The 20,906-nt window shown below is 35.1% G+C and overlaps 1 protein-coding gene across 2 annotated transcripts in view; it reads left to right on the top strand.

Annotated features, from left to right (window-relative positions):
- LOC130245525 (Golgi integral membrane protein 4-like) overlaps window positions 1-20,906 on the top strand; it is a 46,334-nt gene that overhangs the window by 21,720 nt on the left and 3,708 nt on the right. For both annotated transcript variants that reach the window (XM_056478243.1, XM_056478242.1), the window contains 8 exons: window positions 3,264-3,404; window positions 3,910-4,155; window positions 7,641-7,897; window positions 8,072-8,148; window positions 8,253-8,317; window positions 11,551-11,736; window positions 14,595-14,663; window positions 14,743-14,829. In XM_056478243.1, coding sequence (XP_056334218.1) covers window positions 3,264-3,404; window positions 3,910-4,155; window positions 7,641-7,897; window positions 8,072-8,148; window positions 8,253-8,317; window positions 11,551-11,736; window positions 14,595-14,663; window positions 14,743-14,829 — 1,128 coding nt within the window. The remainder of the gene's footprint in view (window positions 1-3,263; window positions 3,405-3,909; window positions 4,156-7,640; window positions 7,898-8,071; window positions 8,149-8,252; window positions 8,318-11,550; window positions 11,737-14,594; window positions 14,664-14,742; window positions 14,830-20,906) is intronic.

The raw sequence follows: 20,906 nt of genomic DNA, 5'->3' as shown, positions 1-20,906 counted from the left end.
GTTATTTGAACTCCGATTTCACAGACATTCTTCAGAAACATGAACGTTTTATTAGATTTTCTAAAAAAGTGTAATATTACTTTTTATAAAGTTGAAATAATTTGCACTTTTAGTATGAGAAAGTTGAATAATGTTTGTAAAATATTGATTTTTAGACCTTTTTTTTAACTTTTATTTCCCTTAGAACTCATTACATAACTGCAATAATAATGAGATGTAAACATATTAATCATTAAAATTATAATTTTTTTAGTCATTCATTTTCTTTTGGCTTAGTCCCTTATTTGTCAAGGGTCGCCACAGCGGAATGAACCGCCAACTGTTACAGCATATGTTTTCGCAGCTGATGCCCTTCCAGCCACAACCCAGTACTGGGAAACACCCATACGTTCTCGCATTCACACACATACACTCATACACTATGGCCAACTTAGTTTATTCAATTCACTTGTAGCGCATGTCTTTGGACTGTGGGGGAAACCGGAGCACCCAGAGGAAACCCACACCAACACGGAGAGAACTTACAAACTCCACACAGAAATGCTAACTGGCCCACCAGGACTTGAACCTTTTTGCTATGAGGTGACAGTGCTAACCACTGTGCCACCATGCCACCCCTAATATGTATATAATTAATTTGATATTAATTAGTAATTGGCTAAACGTTATATACATATAATAAATGATTCTTTATTACATTATTACAGTATTTTATTCAGGTTGTTACTTTATAGAGTGTTGTACTGTTACCCCATTAACATTAATTGCAACAGTGAAACTTTCTTGTGCAGTTTGTGCTGGGATTGTCATTTATATGGCATCTATCATCCCAAGCCAGTTGCTATGTAGGAATCGGGGCATGTACTAGGTGAAAAAAAAAAACACTATTAAAACGTTAACCCAGAAATCATGTTATTTTCTGCACAGCACTGCATATGAGTTATGCTGCAGAAATGCTGTGTGTGTGTGTGTGAAAGCAGCACATAATCTTGCTGATGCGGTAATGCTGCAGTGCCGCTGTCTCAAACAAGCCAAAGCCTGAATTTCAAGTCCGGTCGCAATCCACAAGGACATTATGATCTCTTGCACACATTCACTCTCTATCTCTCTCGTTTCTACAGAGCTTCTTGGCCTTGTTTAGTATGCTAAAATGTGCATGACTCTGATAAGCTATACATGCTGAACCTCCCGTTAACTGTGGCTGTGTGAAAGCAGATGTACAGATGCTCATTAATTAGGACTGTCTCTATCTGCTTTCTCTGGATGATAGGGAAGGATGCTGGAAGGCAGTGAGTTTAGTGTGCGTGTGTGTGTCTGTGTTTGTTCTACTTTCAAACCAACACATATAGAGTGATATTTTCCTTTCATATGCTTTCATATAACACTTGGTACTCGCACAAAAAAGTAAAAACGTCATCATGGATGGTAAATTATAGCGAAAGAGGTGCCTGAATTTAAATGGTTTTAGTTTTGCAATTAATTTAAAACCATGATTATATTTATTAAATAAAATATTAATACATTTTCCCTAACTTTAAAAGTTTTACACAACTCTATATTTAAAAAAAATACAACCATGTATTTATTAATATTGTATAAAATAAATACACAAATATTTTTAAGGTGCTGTATGAAAGTTTTTGACTTTTCTAAAGCATAAAAATTCCACAATATGTTTGCAGATATTTCAGAAACATGCTAATTGAACATTCTTGTTTATCTTAAAAACAATGCTGAAGTCAGATATTCTGCTCTGAAAATGTGCGTTACGTGTCGGAACGTCTGCCTTTGTTTTGGTCATCTGACCCACCCGATGCCACTTTAGCCAATTATATCTCAGCACCTTGGGTTGCCTTTGTGAAAAAAACATTGCATTTAATTCATTCTGTCTGAAAAGCTCTCAAAGTGTGTGTCCGTGACCGAAATGCATCCTTTTGTGGACAGGAGCAGCCTCTGAAATGAGACGCAAATTCAGAATTCCACATGAGGTGGTTATTAATTAGCAAATAATATTAATATTATGAATGTAAACATTTGGTAAGCAGGTTACATTGTAACCCAGTGTCCTAACAGCACGCTACGTGAGGAGATAAGCAATTTAGCTGTTTGCACCAGACGAAACACGACAGAAATTTAAATACAGCCATTCAGACGCACAGAATAGTGCACTCACTGCACTCTAGCAAAATAATAAGATTTATAATCTAATTAATACATATTAAACCTCTTTAACATTATTAAATGTAGATGCTGAATCAGTGATACGTGTTGGCTTGCACTGAATCACAGTTCTAAAGTTCAATTTCAGATGGTTTATTTTATTTTTAAGATCTGAGGTGAACTATCTGCAGCAGCTTTCAGTAGTATGGCAATAAATGTCATGTAAAATGGCATTTAAACTCACATTATTAGCATTTAACACTGAATAAAGCACATGAAGTGTACCTGAGATGTTCATTGTCAGTTTTCTGTTGTTCAGCTGCAAGAAATACAAGCTGTTTCAAAAATATAAATTTCAGTTGTTGGTTAGGACAAAAACCACTTTTAATATAGAAAATATTACCCCTATGGTGTGCCGTTGCTTTTAGTTACAACATTGTTTAAATCAGCCTTAAATCAGCCTTTAGGCTCGATAGTAAGGCACACTGCAGTTGGTCTCATCAATCTGGCAACCAGGCATGCAATACCTAGTTCAACCACTGGGTGTCAAACTTACATACTGCACCTTTTAAATGTGACTGTAAATATAGCATATATAGTATAAATATATACATTAATAAAATTTTTGTTTTAGATTTAACTGAAAATATTGCTTTAGCAACTAACGGAAGTAAAATGCATTCATTTCACAAGTAATAGTTATTTACATTTTATGCTTTTAATTTTTATAATCCTGACTTTAAGTTTTGACTAATATGACTAACTTAAATTAGTGAGTTAAATCGGTTACAAATAATATCAAATAATCAAAATTTAAATAATTAAATGTAACACATTCAATTCAATTAGCTTTCTAGTTTGTCAAATAAATGCATAGGTAATTTATTTAGCTCTTCATATAGATGTTTCTGGTTTTCTTTCATTGTGTATATCCCTAATCACTTTTCTTCTGCCTTACAGCATGTCTACAGTTTATTTCAGCTTGCTATGTTTGTTGCCTGTTTGACCTTTAACCACCAAACATCTTCAGTTTAACCTTTCACTAGTGTAAAGTAAGCTTTTATTCTGATTGTACTGATTCAGTGGTTCTCACTGGGTTCCAGGTACAGGTGGATGAATATAAACAACTGAAAGAAACGCTTGATAAGATGCCCAGTCTGAGAAACGCAGCAGGACAGCCGCAGCCACCTGGACAGCCTATCCAGAACAAGAACGCAGATGAACAACACCAACCCAAGCAAGAGGTAATGCACCCTTTTCACATTTCCAGTAGGGCTGCACAACATTGCATTTAGACGCCAAAAACTCTCCAAACACTCACTTTCCTGACAAATGATTGAAAAAATAAATAAATGCATGAATCGGTTGAGAATCAAATGGTTCAGTTTATGATATCCTCACATTCATTCATTCATTCATTTTCCTACAACTTACTCCCTTATTTATCTGGGGTCGCTACAGCGGAATGAACCGCCAACTAATCTAGCAAATGTTTTATGCAGCCGATGCCCTTCCAGCCACAACCCAGCATTGGGAAACACTACACACACTGATTCACAGTCATCAACCCACACCAACACGGGGAGAACATGCAAACTCCACACAGAAATGCCAACTGGTCCATCCGGGACTCGAACCAGTGACCTTCTTGCTCTGAGCCAGCATGCCACATTTGATTCCATTACATTCTGAATCAATTTCGTTCAAAATGTTAGTTGAACGCATCTGTCTGGATCTTTCCTCCATCAGGTGGTAAAACATGAGGAGGTGGAGGAGCCTCAGTTGCACCACCAGGAGGAGGATGGAGAGATGGGCGGAGCAGAGGAGAGGAGGAGAGAGCTGGCAGAGGAGGAGATGGAGCAGGCCGGACAACCTCAGAAACTGGAGGAGGAGTTTGAAGGAGTGCATAATGAAGTGGAGGAAGAGGAGGAGGAGCCACAGGCCGGCCAACCAGATGAAAACGCACTCGAGAAGGAGCGACATCATGCTCAAGAGGTGTGAACGCTAATGAGATGCTGACAAATTATCAGTACACTTGTATTGGCTACATTATTCTTACAAAATAATGCAGTTACTTATTTGTTTTATTTATTTATTTATTAAGTTTGCGTGTTAATAAAATGTATTAATGTTTTGAAAGAATATGCTCAACAAGCTTGCGTTAATCTAACAAAAAAAAAGTATCAGCTGTAATTATGTGAAATGTCATTAGAATAAAAAAAATATTCTTTTTTTAATAAAGGATATAATACAAAGCTGAATTTTCAGTATAATTTTTCTAGTTTTCAGCATCACATTATCCTGTAGATCATTCTAACATGCTGATTTGCTGCTTTTTTTGGTCAGTTGTTCATGTTAACTCATAGTGCATTTACTAATGCTAACAAACATGAATTTATATTTAAAAAAAATGCATTAGTAGTTTTAAACTGAGTAAAAATGAACTATGATTAGTACTGTAAATTCAGTACAAGTATTGTTCATTGTTAGTAAATGCATTAACAATAACTAATGAAACCTTATTGTAAAGTGTGACAATTATGTTTATATCATTTTGTTTTTGTCATGAAAATAACCAATGAAACTGGCATGGCAATTAAGTAAGGGATTATGTACATCCAGGAGGTTAATAAAGTCAGACAGGCTTATCAGCTGTTGTATAAGCCCGAAGGCTTTCATTCTGCAACCACCGGGAGACTTGCCACAAAACGTAAAAATTAGACACAGAAAATTGCTCCAAGTCATAATACACAAAGCTGACAAACAAAATGGCTGAATGGAGCATACACTAACCTACGTATTCAGTCACAAGATGGTGCCAAACAGCACTGAAATGATAGACTAAAAAATTTGGACGTAGTATCTATGATGTCATCCCTAGCGACAAGTGGGCATGGCCAACCGTCGCCATTTTGTTCACGCGTCATCGCTCCGACTGAGGGTAACAAACAAGGGCTAAGAGGCTGAGTGTGAGCAGACCTTCAGATGCCTGCTAGCATTTTGCTTAGACGGGCTTTTCTTTGGGAGAAATGCTTAATACTTCATTACCTGCAACTCTTTTTGTGTTCTGACCACATGTGCTTTGTTGTATATTATATCAATAAAGTGTTTAGACTTTTAAAAACACTGCTGTAATACATTAAGCCACTAAACATTGTTCTTATGACGTTTTTTTTTTACTGGAAGAAAATGCTAAGCACTTTCAAATGCTTTGATTATGGTCTGTGTTAGTAAACGCTATTTATGAAATCCAGGCATAACACTGTATGACAATGTTTCCAGATGACTGTTTATCCTACAGTCTATAGCCTACAACTAATCAATTTGTCAGATTTTAGAGTGCATTCAAGTTCTAAAGAAAATTATAAATTATCTTAAATAAAACAAATACATTTATAAAGATGGTATATGAGTATAGGCCTATAAAAATTTCACTCACCTGGGAAATGGAGGCCACTTGAATGGTTTGTGAGCACAATGAAGTGCACACAGCATGCCATATTATCGGATAATTGTAAGAAATAATTCCAAAAAACAACTGACTGTGTAAAGCCACTTAAAACAAAACAAAAATATGATGTACAGTTGAAGTCAGAATTATTAGCCCCCCTGAATTATTAAGCCCCCCTGTTTATTTTTTCCCCAATGTATGTTTAACGGAGAGCAGATTTTTTTCAATACATTTCTAAACATAATAGTTTTAATAACTCATCTCTAATAACTGATTTATTTTATCTTTGCCATGATGACAGTAAATAATATTTGACTAGATATTTTTCAAGACACTTCTATACAGCTTAAAGTGACATTTAAATGCTTAACTAGGTTAATTAGGTTAACTAGGCATGTTAGGGTAATTTCGCAAGTTATTGTATAAAAATGGTTTGTTCTGCAGACCAGGGGTTTTCAAACTTTTAGGACACATGCCCAGCCCCCCCACCCCAAGTTTGTCCTATTTCACTCGACGTGCGGTGTCAATAAAAACAACACTCTTCCACCAGTCCTTCATATTTGCGTCAAATACCCCAGTTTGTCACAGGGGCATGAATGAAATGTTCATGGGTGAAAATTAAACTGACGAACTGCAATTAAAGTGAAAAAATTGAAGATGAAGCACCCAAAATTACATGAGACGTGAATAGCCTGGTGACGCAACATTTAAAAAGCACTTTACGTAATTATTGTCTCATTCAGATTAAGGCAAATAACTAGATCACAGATGTCCATGTAAACTTAGTCAGTAGTTTTTCAAAGTAAGTAAAAGATCCAGAAGGGCATCCTGCTGATTTGATTCAGAAGGGCATTTTTTTTTGTCAGACGGCTCACCGGTTTGACTTTGATTCATTCACCGTCATCAGTTTTAAAAAGCACCCGCTCCATTTTATTTGTATATATTTTACTGGAACGCATAAACTCTACAAATGCCTGATAGTTAGCTGTGGAGCTAACGTTAATCATATTATTCCCTCTAGTAAACGCATAAAAATCGCCATCATATTTTACTCGAGTGCACGCCTCAATGTCTCGCGCCACCCTTAATAGGTGCTGGCGCGCCCCACAGTTTGAAAACCCCTGCTGTAGACTATCGAAAAAATATAGTTTAAAGGGGCTAATAATTTTGACCCTAAAATAGTTTTTAAAAATTAAAAACTGCTTTTATTTTAGCCGAAATGAAACCAATAAGACTTTTTTTACTAAAAAAATATTATCAGACATACTGTGAAAATTTCTTTGTGCTGTTAAACACCATTTGGGAAATATTTAAAGTTCATAAAAAAATGTAAAGTGGGGCTAATAATTCTGACTTCAACTGCCGAGTTCAGCTGGATTCAGCTGAGGTGAAGTGATGGCGACCAGCGAGACCTAGCTGTCACTCAAGTGGCCATGTCCTTAATTATGCAGACTTAATAAAACTTAATATAAATAAAACGGATGAGTTATAAAAAAAATTCACCCCCTCACAGTTGTCATGAAGGGTAATATTAACTATATTCACAAAAATCGTTTTATGTACCAGGCTGTAAACACCTTTTTTTCTGCTGTATAGTTGGTCATTTTAACATTGGGGTTAAATGTGCTCTATTATGGAGCCAGGACTAGCGGAATTTCGATGAATTGCAGTTTCAGTTATTTCCGTATCAGCTTCACGAGGGAGAGCGGGATGTTGCCGCTTGACTGAAACAGACAAGCAGATAAATATGGGTATGAGCGTATTCGCTGACAGTCGAGATAATTGGAAGTACCCAGATGAGCCTGTGTTGTTAGTTTCAGCAGTGTTTATGTGGAAATAACACATCTTGGAATATTGTGACTGACCAAATCAAAATCAAGTGTTCCAGAGAGCCGTTCACAATTTATATATATATATATATATATTGTTTTTTTTTTATCTTGGCCATTCCTGCATCATCCTTTAACATTAACTCCATGCTCTGTTTTTGTCCTGTTGTTTGTCCTTCCCTCTTCTGCTCTTCCCGCAGGTGGCACCAGCTGAGGGTCAAGCGCAGGTGGAGCGGGTGAAGTCTGCTTATGAACAGCAGCAGGAGCAGCAGCGTCTGGCGGCACAGCTGGCGGAGGAGCGCAGACAGCTGCATCTGCGTCAGGAGGCCCTGCAGAAACAGCAGCTGCAGCAGCAGAAGGAGAGAGAGGAACGATTACGCCTGCAGAGAGAGAGAGAGGAGCAGCTGAACCAAGAGGCAGATCTCAAAGAGCAAAAACTCAAGGAAGAGATGCTCCGGTCAGAATTACTGCTAGTTATTTATTAGGTTATTAGCTACTCAATCTCCTGGTCCTCGTTGCCTCATGCTATTCAGTTCATTTTTATCTTTATAGCACTTTTACAATGGAATATATTCCAGGCTGATATAAGCTTGGAATATACTTTATTAATCGGTGTCTGTTTATTTATTAGGAAAAAGGCACAATATGAAAACGTGGATGCTGATATAGTCCAGGGAGAAGAAGAGGCACAGATAGCTGAAGAGAAAGGTGGCGCTTCATTAGTTTTGACTTCATAAGAATGCTGTTTTCATTTTTATTTTTGAGTGTTTTAATATCAGTGGATGATTTTCATGTGTTTCTGTCATTTGTAGAGGAGAACGCACTAAATGAAGATCCAAGGCAAGGTGAAGAGTACAACATTCACCATGAGCCGAAGGTATTTTACCGTATGTTGTTATAAACACATACATGCACCTATGTTCATATGAATAGGGCTTGAGAATGACATTTTTTTTCAAGTAGTGGCTGTGCTCCTAAGTTTGAAAAATGTAGGAGTGCATTAAAAGTGAGGCAATAAAGTATATATTATATATTATAATATATAATAAATACAAATATTTTTTCTTAAGATCATTTATACAGTCTTTTACAACCATTCATTCATTTTCTTTTCAGCTTAGTCCCTTTATTAATCCGGGGTTGTCAAAGCGCAATGAACTTATTCAGCATATGTTTTACGCAGCGGATGCCCTTCCAGCTGCAACCCATCTCTGGGAAACATCCATACACCCTCATTCACACTCATACACTATGGACAATTTAGCCTACCCAATTCACCTGTACCACATGTCTTTGGTCTTTGGGGAAACCAGAGCACCCGGAGGAAACCCACGCTAACGCAGGGAGAACATGCAAACTCTGCACAGAAATGCCAACTTACCCAGCTGAGGCTCGAACCAGCGACCTTCTTGCTTTGTGGCGTTCGTGCTACCCACTGTGTATGAGTGTGAATGAGTGTTCATGTTCATGTGAGTGAGTTTCCCAGAGATGGGTCACAGCAGGAAGGGCATCCACTGCGGAAAGCAGGTGCTGGTTCATTCCGCTGTGGTGACCCTGGATTAATAAAGGGACTAAGGTGACAAGAAAATGAATGAATGAACCTTCAAATTCTTCTTGGGTCATTTTCATTCACTAAAAGTTAAACAATGGATTGTTATTTGGAGTGATGCAAGACTTTGTGACTCTTAACACACATAGGCACAAAAACTGGATATGAGTTTGTGTATGTGTCTGTGTGTGTTTGTGTTTTTAAAGCAGTTTAGACATTTATTATTTGATCTCAAAATGCATTCAAATCTGTGCAAATATCAATTTAAAAAAAATCTAAAAAGTCACATTTTTGGCATCTTGATTAGTCAAAAATGAGACTTTTAAATGTTTTTTTAAACACGTGAAGAGTTCAGATGCAAAAGCCGCCAAACACCACTTCCGCCAAAAATCAGCTAATGACATTAAGCAAATGCATAAGGCACATATTGTACATGTTCAACAAATATTTTGGCTTCAAATCATCCAAATCGCAGTGTCAGCACATTCAGAAATGACCGTTTATTTGTAAAAGCCTCTAAACGCCACTTGCTTTTGACAGCAAAAGCTGCTATATCCCGAGAACCAATTAGAAGGCGCGAATCGAATCATATGTTTTTAATGTAATTGCACGCTGAGACCCCGGGTTTTATGAGTTTTATTCCGCTTCTGATTTAGATTTTAAAAGATGGAGTTTGATGAACAGCATGAGCCTGTCCGACTGTCAGTGAATGGCAAATGAAAACATCCCTTACCTCCAAACTCTCTGCATTATAAGAAAAAGAAAACCCAATGTACAGTCGGAAGTGTAGCATGCATTCATAACGTTTTTTTTTTGCCCAGTGACGCTACTTTGAATGAGTCTGATTTACTATACATTAAACGCCAACTCTGTTTCACAAAAGACGAAGTTAAAATGCTGTTCTTTTATCCCACATGGATGCTATGAGGATAAACAAGAGACAAAAAAAGAGACCAAGACATTAAGTATGGTGAGGATAAATGAATGACAGCTTCTACAAGTGTTTGAGAGGCATCCCCTTTTAGCCCAGTGGGCCTACCTTGTGTTTTATTTACTAATTTAAGCTATTTTTAAAAGATATATATAATGTATAAAACTATAGATTATTTATATTTCTTCATTTTACCTATACATATGATAAGTTTATTTATATTATTGGACAATGCACAGATATTGGTGTTTCACTATGTTTTTTACACTATATTATTTGAATTTACCAAGCTAAGTTTACAATGTTTGCAATGTTTACATTGTTCTACTTGCATTAAATCTAAATCCAGAATATCAGAAAGGACAACAGATTGTTAAGATATAATTAATGTCAATTTATTTAATGTTATTGATTAATGCACTTACTTGACAGATTTCATTCATTAATTTTCCTTCATCTCTGTTCCTGGTTTATCAGGGGTTACCACAGCAGAATGAACTGCCACTTACTTGACAGATTTATGCATTTAATGTGGTTTGTGTTTTTATGTTTGGAAAAATAATCTCATTGCATCTTTAGTGATTTTTCAACTAATTACACTGTCTTGTCCCAATAGGTGGATTTAGAGGTTTTTGCATAAAAAGCACAAGTGGATTTAGCTGGTTTTGACGCAAAAAAATCTACCTTCTTAAAAACCAAAGAATTGTCTAAAGTGACATTTATGAAAAAGGGATATTTTATTTAATATTTAATACCCTTTTTTTAATTATCTATAAAATGAAACTTCTAAACCTAATCAGAGGAGCCTGATAGAAAATGCTCATTTACAAAAAAGAGGCCTGATGGATTTTGCATCTGAACTCTTCATATATATTTTTAATTAGCAGTTCACATACAAACTTTCCATTCCAAAGAGACAATCCAAATAAAGCCAGCTTGTCTAAACATGCTTACTGATGATTAATATAAGAAGGTAATGTACATCTATATAGAACATTTATTATGCATTGCCACACAACCAAAGCACTTTACTATTAATTTATTAATTTGACAGTGACCAGCAGGCATAGGCTGCTATGATGATATGATAACCGTAGATGAAAATATCACGTTATTGTGATTACTGCTCTAAAATATGTTATTTTATTAAATGTCTTGGTGAAAAACAACATTTTCCCCCATTGAACATAATATATTTTAGTTTAAGAATTATTAAAAATATTTTGGAACAGTAAATATTTCAGGCTAAATATTTTAAATAAATAATTGACTTCTGCTTTCTTCATTAGTTTCAAAAACACAGATTTCTTTAAAACTTGAAAAGGCATCTTTGGATATCTTTCTCTTTTTTGGATATAAAATAAGCCTGTTCAAGTAGCATGTAGCATCTGTAGCATGTTTGCATGTTGATTTATAAATGATTTGTTTTTTCAGATGTTTGCTGAATCATGCACTGATCAATAGCTTTTAATGCAGAGATACTGTTGCCCTAAAAAATGAAATACAATTGTTTAAAAAAAAAACTTGCATATAGTGTAGGAATGGTAAAGCAGAACATTTCAGCAGTTTTAAAACATTGACTTTTCCAAACTTCAGTAAACCTTGAAACCAGTTTTCTTCCCATGCATAGCGACCAGTAGAAGCAGAAGTTGATCCAGAGGACGACCCCAACAACCAGGGTGAGGATGAGTTTGAGGAGGCAGAGCAGCAGCATCATCATGAGGAGGAGGAGGAAGAGCCAGTACCCGTCGGCCACCCAGACATGCACGCACATGCAGAGAATCAGCACCAGCCACCCGCAGAAGAGCAACTGGTGGTAAATAACAACTTATTTACAGATGATACCGTAATACTCTATTAAAAGTTTTAAATCTATATGCATAGAGTTGAAGTTAGAATTAAAAGCCCTCCTGAATTATTAGGCCCAATTTCTGTTTAATGGAAAGAATATTTATTTCAACACATTTCTAAACATAATCATTTTAATAACTCATCTCTAATAACTGATTTATTTTATCTTTGCCATGATGACAGTAAATAATATTTGACTAGATATTTTTCAAGACACTTCTATACAGCTTAAAGTGACATTTAAAGGCTTAACTAGGTTAATTAGGCAAGTTAGGGTAATTAGTAATTGTATAACGATGGTTTGTTCTGTAGAAGATCGAAAAAAATATATTGCTTAAGAGTGCTAAAAGTATTGACCTTAGAATTTTTTATACTAGCTGAAATAAAACAAATAAGACTTCTCTCCAGAAGAAAAGAATATTATAAGAAATACTGTGGAAAAATTCCTTGCACTTTTAAACAACATTTGGGAAATATTTGAATAAGAAATTCACCGGAGGGCTAATAAACTGTATATGATGGCATATGATGATATGAGGGTATATGATGGTAGTCCAATAAGACTTCTCTTTGGAAGGAGCTGTATGGATCTTTTTTTTAGTCAAGGCAAGTTTATTTATATAGCACATTTCATGCACAATGGTAATTCAAAGTGCTTTACATAAACAATAATAAAAGAAACAAGAAGATAAAAATGATTAAAATAATTAAAAATGATTAAAAACAGATTAAAATGTGTTAAAACAGGTGATAAAAGAAAGACATAATAGTGCAACCTTTTATCTGTTTATTAAACTTGCAGAAATATCAGGATAGTTTTACAGAAAAAAAGAAACAAATATTATTCCCAACCCTTCTCTCATAAGCAAAATGAAATTACAATTACACAAAGAATAAAATAAAAAATGGAAAAGGCATCAAAATAAATAAAAAATTAAAAAGCATAGTGTCAATTATGTATAAAATGTATTTTGGATCGTATACATTTAGAGAGAACCCATGTACAATGTACACATGCTCAGTTGAAGTCTGAATTATTCGCCCTCCTGTGAAATTTTTTATTTATTTATTATTATTATTTTTTTTCCATTTTCAAATAATTCCTAAATGATATTTTACAGAGCAAGGAATTTTCACAGTATTTCCTTAAATATTTTTTCTTCTGGAGAAAGTCTTATTTCTTTTATTTCGGCTAGATTAAAAGCAGTTTTACATTTTTCTTTAAACCATTTCTTTAAACCAAGTCAATATTATTACCCCCCTTTTTTTTTTTGATTGGCTACAGAACAAACCATCATTATATAATAATTGCCTAATTACCCTAACTTGCCTAATTACCCAGTTAAGCCTTTAAATTTCACTTCATGCTGAATATTAATATCTTGAAAAATATCTAGTAAAATATTATTTACTGTCATCATGGCAAAGATAAAAGAAATCAGTTATTAGAAATGAGTTATTAAAACTATTATATTTAGAAATGGGTTAAAAAAATCTTCTATCAGTTAAACAGAAACTGGGGAAGAGGAATACAGGGGGGCTAATAATTCAGAAGCGCTTAAATTCTGACTTCTTTACGTCATCAAACTAAAATTATAAAATTAATCCACAGATACTTATGCAAAATACTTCATTAAATTCACTCTGCAATTGAAAAACCTTTAAGGCTTAGATTGACCATCTTTAGACAATGACAGCAACACAATAGACCAGCTGATTCAGTCGTTTCCTATAGTGACATAAAAAAAGAGCACCGCGCTGCTTTTATTCTTGTCAACATAAAAGGTAGTGCGGTGCGCCTCGCGTTTTTGGAGTGGGAAAGCATGATCGGCCCCTGATGTGCAACAAATATTTGTTAACTCGCCAGACGGTAACACGTGCAACCACACATGCCTACATACGCATTTTGTCAAAGAATCTAAATGAAAGAAGGATATTTCTTGTCACAGTTTGACACAGATGAGTTGACACAAACCAGCGCTGATGCTGATTGCCTCTGTGCTGCCTGGAGCATAAACTTAATAAATAGGCTATTGATGATTTAGTGTACAGCCAACAAACCAACCATTTTTTTCCATTTGGAAAATTTGTTATTTATAGTTCTTATATAATATCAATTTTAAAATAGCCTACGTAATCTACGAATCAAACAAATCCAATGATTTTCTTGAATTTTGAATAACTCCGCACCAAACTGAAGCTTTTATTTTACATCTTATAAAACATGAATGCAAATTTATATGCTATAGTAGCCTATACTTAACAAAAAGTCAACATACGAGCCCTAAGGTTCAAATGCACTGGCAGTGCGCACACATGAACCGCGAGTGAGATGGGGTAAGTAAGTCATTATGACATAATCTGTAAACTAATGAATGCTGTTCGCATGTTAAAATAAATCAGTATTTTAAAATATTTAATTCGTCACAAAAAAGACACGTCAATATTTTTTATTAAATAATTTAATATTTCTCTGTTAACGGTTAATATTCGGTTAACGAGCTGCGGTTGTTTGTTAGTAAAATAAACCGAAATGAGCATCCCTAATTACAACATCGATGCTGTAAAAGGAACCTTATGAAATTGAAAAGTCACATAAAGCTCTCAACGGAAGTTCATCATTGGCTGAAAAACACTAGCTGTGCATAGAACCCATAGCCATTTATTGTAAACCAATTTTTTTGCATCTTGTTAAAATTCAGAGGAAACAGAACTTTTTTGTTGTTGTTGAGACTTGATTTAGTTTGAGAATGTGATATCTAGAGGATATTTATTATGCAGCAGAGCAAGTCTAAAATGATGAGTTTTGTTTGTTTTGTGCAGATGCCCGGAAACCCAGATCAGCAGGAAGACGCTCTGGATGAGCAGTACCAGGAGGAAGGAGATGATGAGGTCGGGAATCTAATGCAGTCCTAAAAATGAAGCTAGAATGGTTATTTGTTCCCTTACTGTGATTGCTTTGTGTCTCCAGGCTCAAGAAGAACTGGTAGACAATCCCAAGCATGAAGTGGTGCGAGAGGAAGAGGGAGACCCGTATAATGAGGAGAATGTAGAACAGGTACAACATATTCTTCTTTCAAGTATAATTAATATTTCTGTTTATTACAGAATCAATCCTGGAATTTTTTTTTATTTTACATATAAATTAAGCACTGTTTTAACCCTTGTGTGCTGTTGGGGACATTTTCATCTACTCTCATGTGATTTTTAAGTGTTAATTTGGCCACAACTTTCTCTGTTTTTCAGAAAATGGAATGATTTTGGTGACAAATTTGATTTTGACGCATATTTTGGGAATCAATAATACACTCTGGGCAAATTGACTACCCTTTGGTTATATTCAGTGCTGTTTTTGCCCCATTGACTTCCATTATAATGACTTTTTTTGTCATTATAATAGTAAACATTATAACAACAGTAAAAATGACACATTTGACCTCTTCCCAACAGGGAAAACCAGCAACAATCAAGAATGCCTGATTATATGGTGTCATGGTATTGCACTCTAAAAATGTCATTATAATGGAAGTCAATAGGGGAAAAACAGCCCTGAACATAACAAAATAGTAGTCAATTTGAACAGAACACAAGGGTTAACATTGATGATGGGAATGATAATAATAATTGTAATAATAGTAATAGTTTCTTGTAAATGTGTTCCTGGACTGAAGAAAAAGTCTTATGTTTCACAGTATATTTTTAGCAATAGCCAAAATTACATTGTATGGGTCAAAATTACTGATTTTAATTTTATGCCAAAAATCATTAGGATATTAAGTATAGATCATCTTCCTTTTTAATATATTCTCCAACTTACCTACTGTAAATGCAGTGCTCAGCATATACAGTACACGCCTCACAAATCTCTCTTTTGAATTCATATTTTTAATAGGAAGCTTTTCAATCTTATATTTGTGGATGTACATTAGATTAGTCAGTACTGAAGCCAAATCTGAAGCTTATCTAACAAAATAACTTGCAATAACAGTCCAAAGACTAGTACACCCAAATTTATATGTTTTAGAAAAATATTAAATACTAATTTTAATAAGATTAAAAGTCAAGAGAAGCTATGTTTGGTGACTAAAATATTATTTTAATAAATATATCTGTTTAATAAATCGGTTTAAAAATACATTGCCTATATTCACTGAGAAATGGATAAAAATATTCATTTTCAAAATGGGGTGTACACGTATATATTGAGCACTGTATATAAAAAATATATAATAACTTTTGATTGGTAATGTGTAGGCCCACATGGAAGATTTCCGCAGTTTTTTAGCCCATCTTTAAGTCTATTTATTTACTTGTGTAAATATATGTACATTTATATTTATTCAATTTTTAAAGTAATTTGTGATATTATTGACTAATGTGCAAATGTTCATATAATTTATTTACAGTGCAGTTTATAAAGTAATATTTTCTGTCTTTTGGTAGAGATATTATATGAGAAACTTGCTTTGTTTACCAAATAATGGATCTTTTTTTTGTTTTGATTATTAGGTTTTTTCCAAGATAAACACAAAGTACAACAAAGTACAGAATAATCTAAATAGATCTTTCATCCCCACACATACTGCCCCACACATAATGCCACAAATAAACCATGAATAAAATAAAATAAAATCCATGAATAAAACATTAGAGTCAATTCAATTCAATTCAATTCACCTTTATTTGTATAGCGCTTATACAATGTAGATTGTGTCAAAGCAGCTTCACATAAAAGGTCACAGTAAATAGGAACAGTGTAATTCAGTTTGTAGTGTTTAAGTTCAGTTCAGTTTAGCTCAGTTCAGTGTGGTTTAATAATCACTACTGAGAGTCCAAATACTGAAGAGCAAATCCAACGATGCGCAGCTCTACAGATCCCGAAACATGCAAGCCAGTGGCGACAGCGGAGAGGGAAAAAAAACTTCACTAAAGGTGGAAGTGAAGAAAAAAAAAACCTTGAGAGAAACCAGGCTCAGTTGGGCACGACCATTTTAATTTCTCCGCTGGCCAAACGTCTTGTGCAGAGCTGTAATCTCGGTGGCGGAGGCTGGAAGCTGGCCTCAGCGAAGACTCGTCTGTTTCTGGAGCGTCACAGGAATCAGTCTCATGTTCTCCACTCCTCCATGACCACCACAGTAGCTGCTTAGGATTCGGCCAGGTCCAGGATATAAAAACCTTGGGATCATCTCGTCGTTGGTCTTGGATCGAATCAGTGGCTCTGTATAGTCTGAGGGCCTCGGGAGGAGTATCCCCAGATGGAAATGGAGAATAAAGAAAATAATTAGCGTAGCTGATGTTCACAGTGTATATCAACAAGATGCATAACCTGTGTGGAAGCCCCCAAGTGGTGCACTAAGTGTATGCTTTACTGAACAGATAGGTCTTTAATCTAGTTTTGAATTGGGAGAGTGTGTCTGAGCCTCGGACGTTATCAGGAAGGCTATTCCAGAGTTTAGGAGCTATAAATGAGAAGGCTCGACCTCCTTTACTCGACTTTGCTATTCTAGGTACTACCAGAAGCCCTGAGTTTTGAGACCTTAAAGAGCGAGTTGGATTGTAGCGAGACAGAAGATTGGTTAGATAAACAGGAGCTAGATTATTTAAAGCTTTGTAGGTAAGAAGCAATATTTTAAATTCAATACGAAATTTAACAGGCAGCCAGTGTAAGGAGGATAAAATTGGGGTGATGTGATCAAATTTTCTAGATCTGGTAAGAACTCTGGCAGCTGCATTTTGTACTAATTGAAGTTTGTTAATAGAGGATGCTGGGCAGCCAGCAAACAGTGCATTACAGTAGTCCAGCCTAGAAGTCATAAAAGCATGGACTAGCTTTTCTGCATCTGAGATGGATAGCATACTTCGTAACTTAGCGATATTTCTCAGATGAAAGAAAGCAGTTTTTGTGACATGGGAAATATGATTTTTAAAAGTTAAATTGCTGTCTAATATGACACCCAGATCTTTTATAGTAGAGCTAACGCTAACTTTGTATCCCTCTAATTGTAGGTCGAGTTGTGAGATCTGCTGTGTACAGGATTTTGGCCCAATAAGTAATAATTCTGTTTTGTCTGAGTTTAAGAGAAGATAATTGTTGGTCATCCAGTCTTTAACATCTTTAATACACTCAGTTAGCTTGGACAGATTAGACGTCTCGTCAGGTTTAGTTGAAATATATAATTGAGTATCATCTGCATAGCAGTGAAAGCTGATCCCATGTCCTCTAATAATGTCTCCCAGGGGTAGCATGTATATTGTAAACAGCAAAGGCCCTAAAACTGATCCTTGAGGCACCCCGTATTTTACTGGGCTGATTTGTGAAGGCTGTCCATTAATATTCACAAACTGGTAACGGTCAGATAAGTATGACTTAAACCATTGTAGGGCATGTCCCTGGACACCTGTAGACTTTAAGCGATTAATAAGGATACCATGGTCAATGGTGTCAAATGCCGCACTAAGATCGAGTAGAACTAATAGCGAGATGCACCCTTGGTCAGCAGCTAAGAGTAAATCGTTGGTTATTTTCACTAATGCAGTTTCTGTACTGTGATGAGCTCTGAAACCTGACTGAAACACTTCAAAAACATTGTTGGTCTGCAGAAAGGAGCATAATTGAGCAGAAACAACTTTTTCTAGTATTTTAGATATAAATGGAAGGTTTGAAATAGGCCTATAATTAGCTAAGTTGCTGGGGTCCAGTTGTGGTTTCTTAATAATAGGTTTAATAACAGCTAACTTGTAAGGATTTGGAACGTGGCCTAAAGATAAAGAAGAGTTGATAATGTTAAGAAGAGGTTCTCCTATAACAGGTAGCAATTCTTTCAGTAACTTTGTTGGAATTGGGTCCAATATACACGTAGCTGATTTAGAGCTATTTATAATTTTGTCTAGCTCTTCCTGTTCTATGATTTTAAAGCACTGTAGGTTATTTAGATTCAGAGGCGTGTTTACTGGATCTGAAGTATAAGGCGGTGCAGAAAGTTTAATATCTCCTATTTTCTGTCTAAAGCCTTCTATTTTATCACTGAAAAAATTCATGAAGTCATCGCTACTAATTTGCGGTGGAACGTTTTGTTCCAAAGATGACCGATTATTTGTTAATTTAGCAATGGTGTTAAATAAGAATCTAGGATTGTTTTGATTATTTTCTATCAGTTTGCGGAGGTGCTCAGCCCTGGCAGATTTTAAAGCCCTCCTATAGCTGGACATACTGTCTTTGTATGCAATTCTAAATACTTCAGTCAGGTTCTAAGCATTCTGTCCTGTTATACTCAAGTAAGAAATGAAGTTGCCTCAGTATTTGACAAACAAATGTTGCTGCTTTTTCAAACTAAACGCCGTTTTTTTCCAAAGGCATATAAGATAAATTCACTATTTTGATGACAGACTTTCCACAGGTTAGTAGTAATTGCATAATGTAATTCTTAAATTCATGCTAACAAACAAATGATCCAAAGAAATATATAAATGCAATTCAAATATATAAATAAAAATATGAACTGATGTTTAGTTTAACCATTAGTTATATTGTTTAAATTAAATTTTTTTTTTTTTAAATTATCAAATAAAAGTTTTTTTTTGAGTCATTTACCATAATTTAGTGGCTCAAAAGTATCAGTATCGTTTTAAAAGTATCGATTTAGCACCTGTATCGAAATAACCACAAACGATACCCAACAAAGTAGTTCTTTGTTCTTGTTAACTCAGTGCATTAACTAATGATAACAAGCATGAATTTTGGATGTTAATAATGCATTAGTAAATGTTGAACTATGATTAATAAATGCCATACAAGTATTGTTCATTATTAGTTCATGTTAGTAAATAAATTAATGTGTTAAGCATAATGTTTTTGTTATTGACTTAAATTATTGTTTTAAAAAATGTGAAATATAGGAGCATAAATCCCTCTAGTAGAGCTGTTAGTGTAGGAGCGAGCACTTTTTATGGTCTCTGACACTGTAATGTATCACAGAGAGTTATGTAGTGCTTACGTGTGTATGTTTTCACTTATTCTTTTGTACAAGTCGTCGCTGTAACTGTAGAGCGCAGCGCCACAGTTGGGTGAGTCGGATCGATTGCGGTGTCCTCCGTGGTGTCCGCTTACTGCCATCAGTCCAGCTCTACTTTAAACATTCATCCTCCATTTTCACCTCTTGCTTTAGATTCAGGGGAATGCTTCATTTATGCTTGTGTGCTTTCAAAGAGAGCATTCGCTAGACAGTTTAACAGTGTGAAATGGAGTTTTTTATTAGGTTAGATTAGATAAGATTAGATTCAACTTTATTGTCTTTACACATGTACAAGGCAACAAAATACAGTTTAAGTCTAACCAGGAGTGCAATAGCAGCAAGTACAGGACATAGATCGTTATAAGTTATGTTATAAGTGTTATACTTATGTTATAAGTGCAGTTATAGAAAACTGTGGGTAATATTTACAGATGGATATACTATGAACATGATATACAAGTCGTATTAACCAGAATCAGATATTTACAAATAGATGAACATACAGGCAGGCTGCTATTAATAATCAGGGATAGGCAAATAGAAATGAACATTATAGGTTACATAGGAATAGGAACATAATGCAGGTTGCTATTTGCTATAAGCAGAATATACAAATAGATATATAGTATGTAAATTACAGTAGGTCTATAAATATTTGGACATCAACACAATTCTAACATTTTTGGCTCTATACACCAACACAATGGATTTGAAATGAAACGAACAATATGTGCTTTATCTGCAGACTGTCAGCTTTAATCTTTAAGGTTTTGACATCCAAATCGGGTGAATGCTGTTGGAATTACAACAGTTTGCATTTGTGCCTCCCACTTGTTAAGGGTCCAACAGTAATTGGACAATTGGCTTCTAAGTTCTTCCATGGCCAGGCAATATTTTCTGCTGATGTTAAGCCAAATGCTTCAAAACTCACTGGACGGTGCTACACAGTGCAGATGTAGATTGACCCAAAGCACACTGCAAAAGCAACCAAAGAGTTTTTGAAGGGAAAGAAGTGGAATGTTATGCAATGGCCAAGTCAATGAATCAGATTAAGCTTGCATTTCACATGCTGAAGACAAAACTGAAGGGAAAACACCCCAAGAACAAGCAGGAACTGTTGCTG

This window comes from Danio aesculapii, chromosome 18 (genome assembly GCF_903798145.1).
Source record: "Danio aesculapii chromosome 18, fDanAes4.1, whole genome shotgun sequence".
In the NCBI taxonomy this organism is placed as follows: Eukaryota; Metazoa; Chordata; class Actinopteri; order Cypriniformes; family Danionidae; genus Danio; species Danio aesculapii.
The sequence above is the reverse complement of the archived record's forward strand: the minus strand, read 5'-3'. Positions and strand labels throughout refer to the sequence as shown.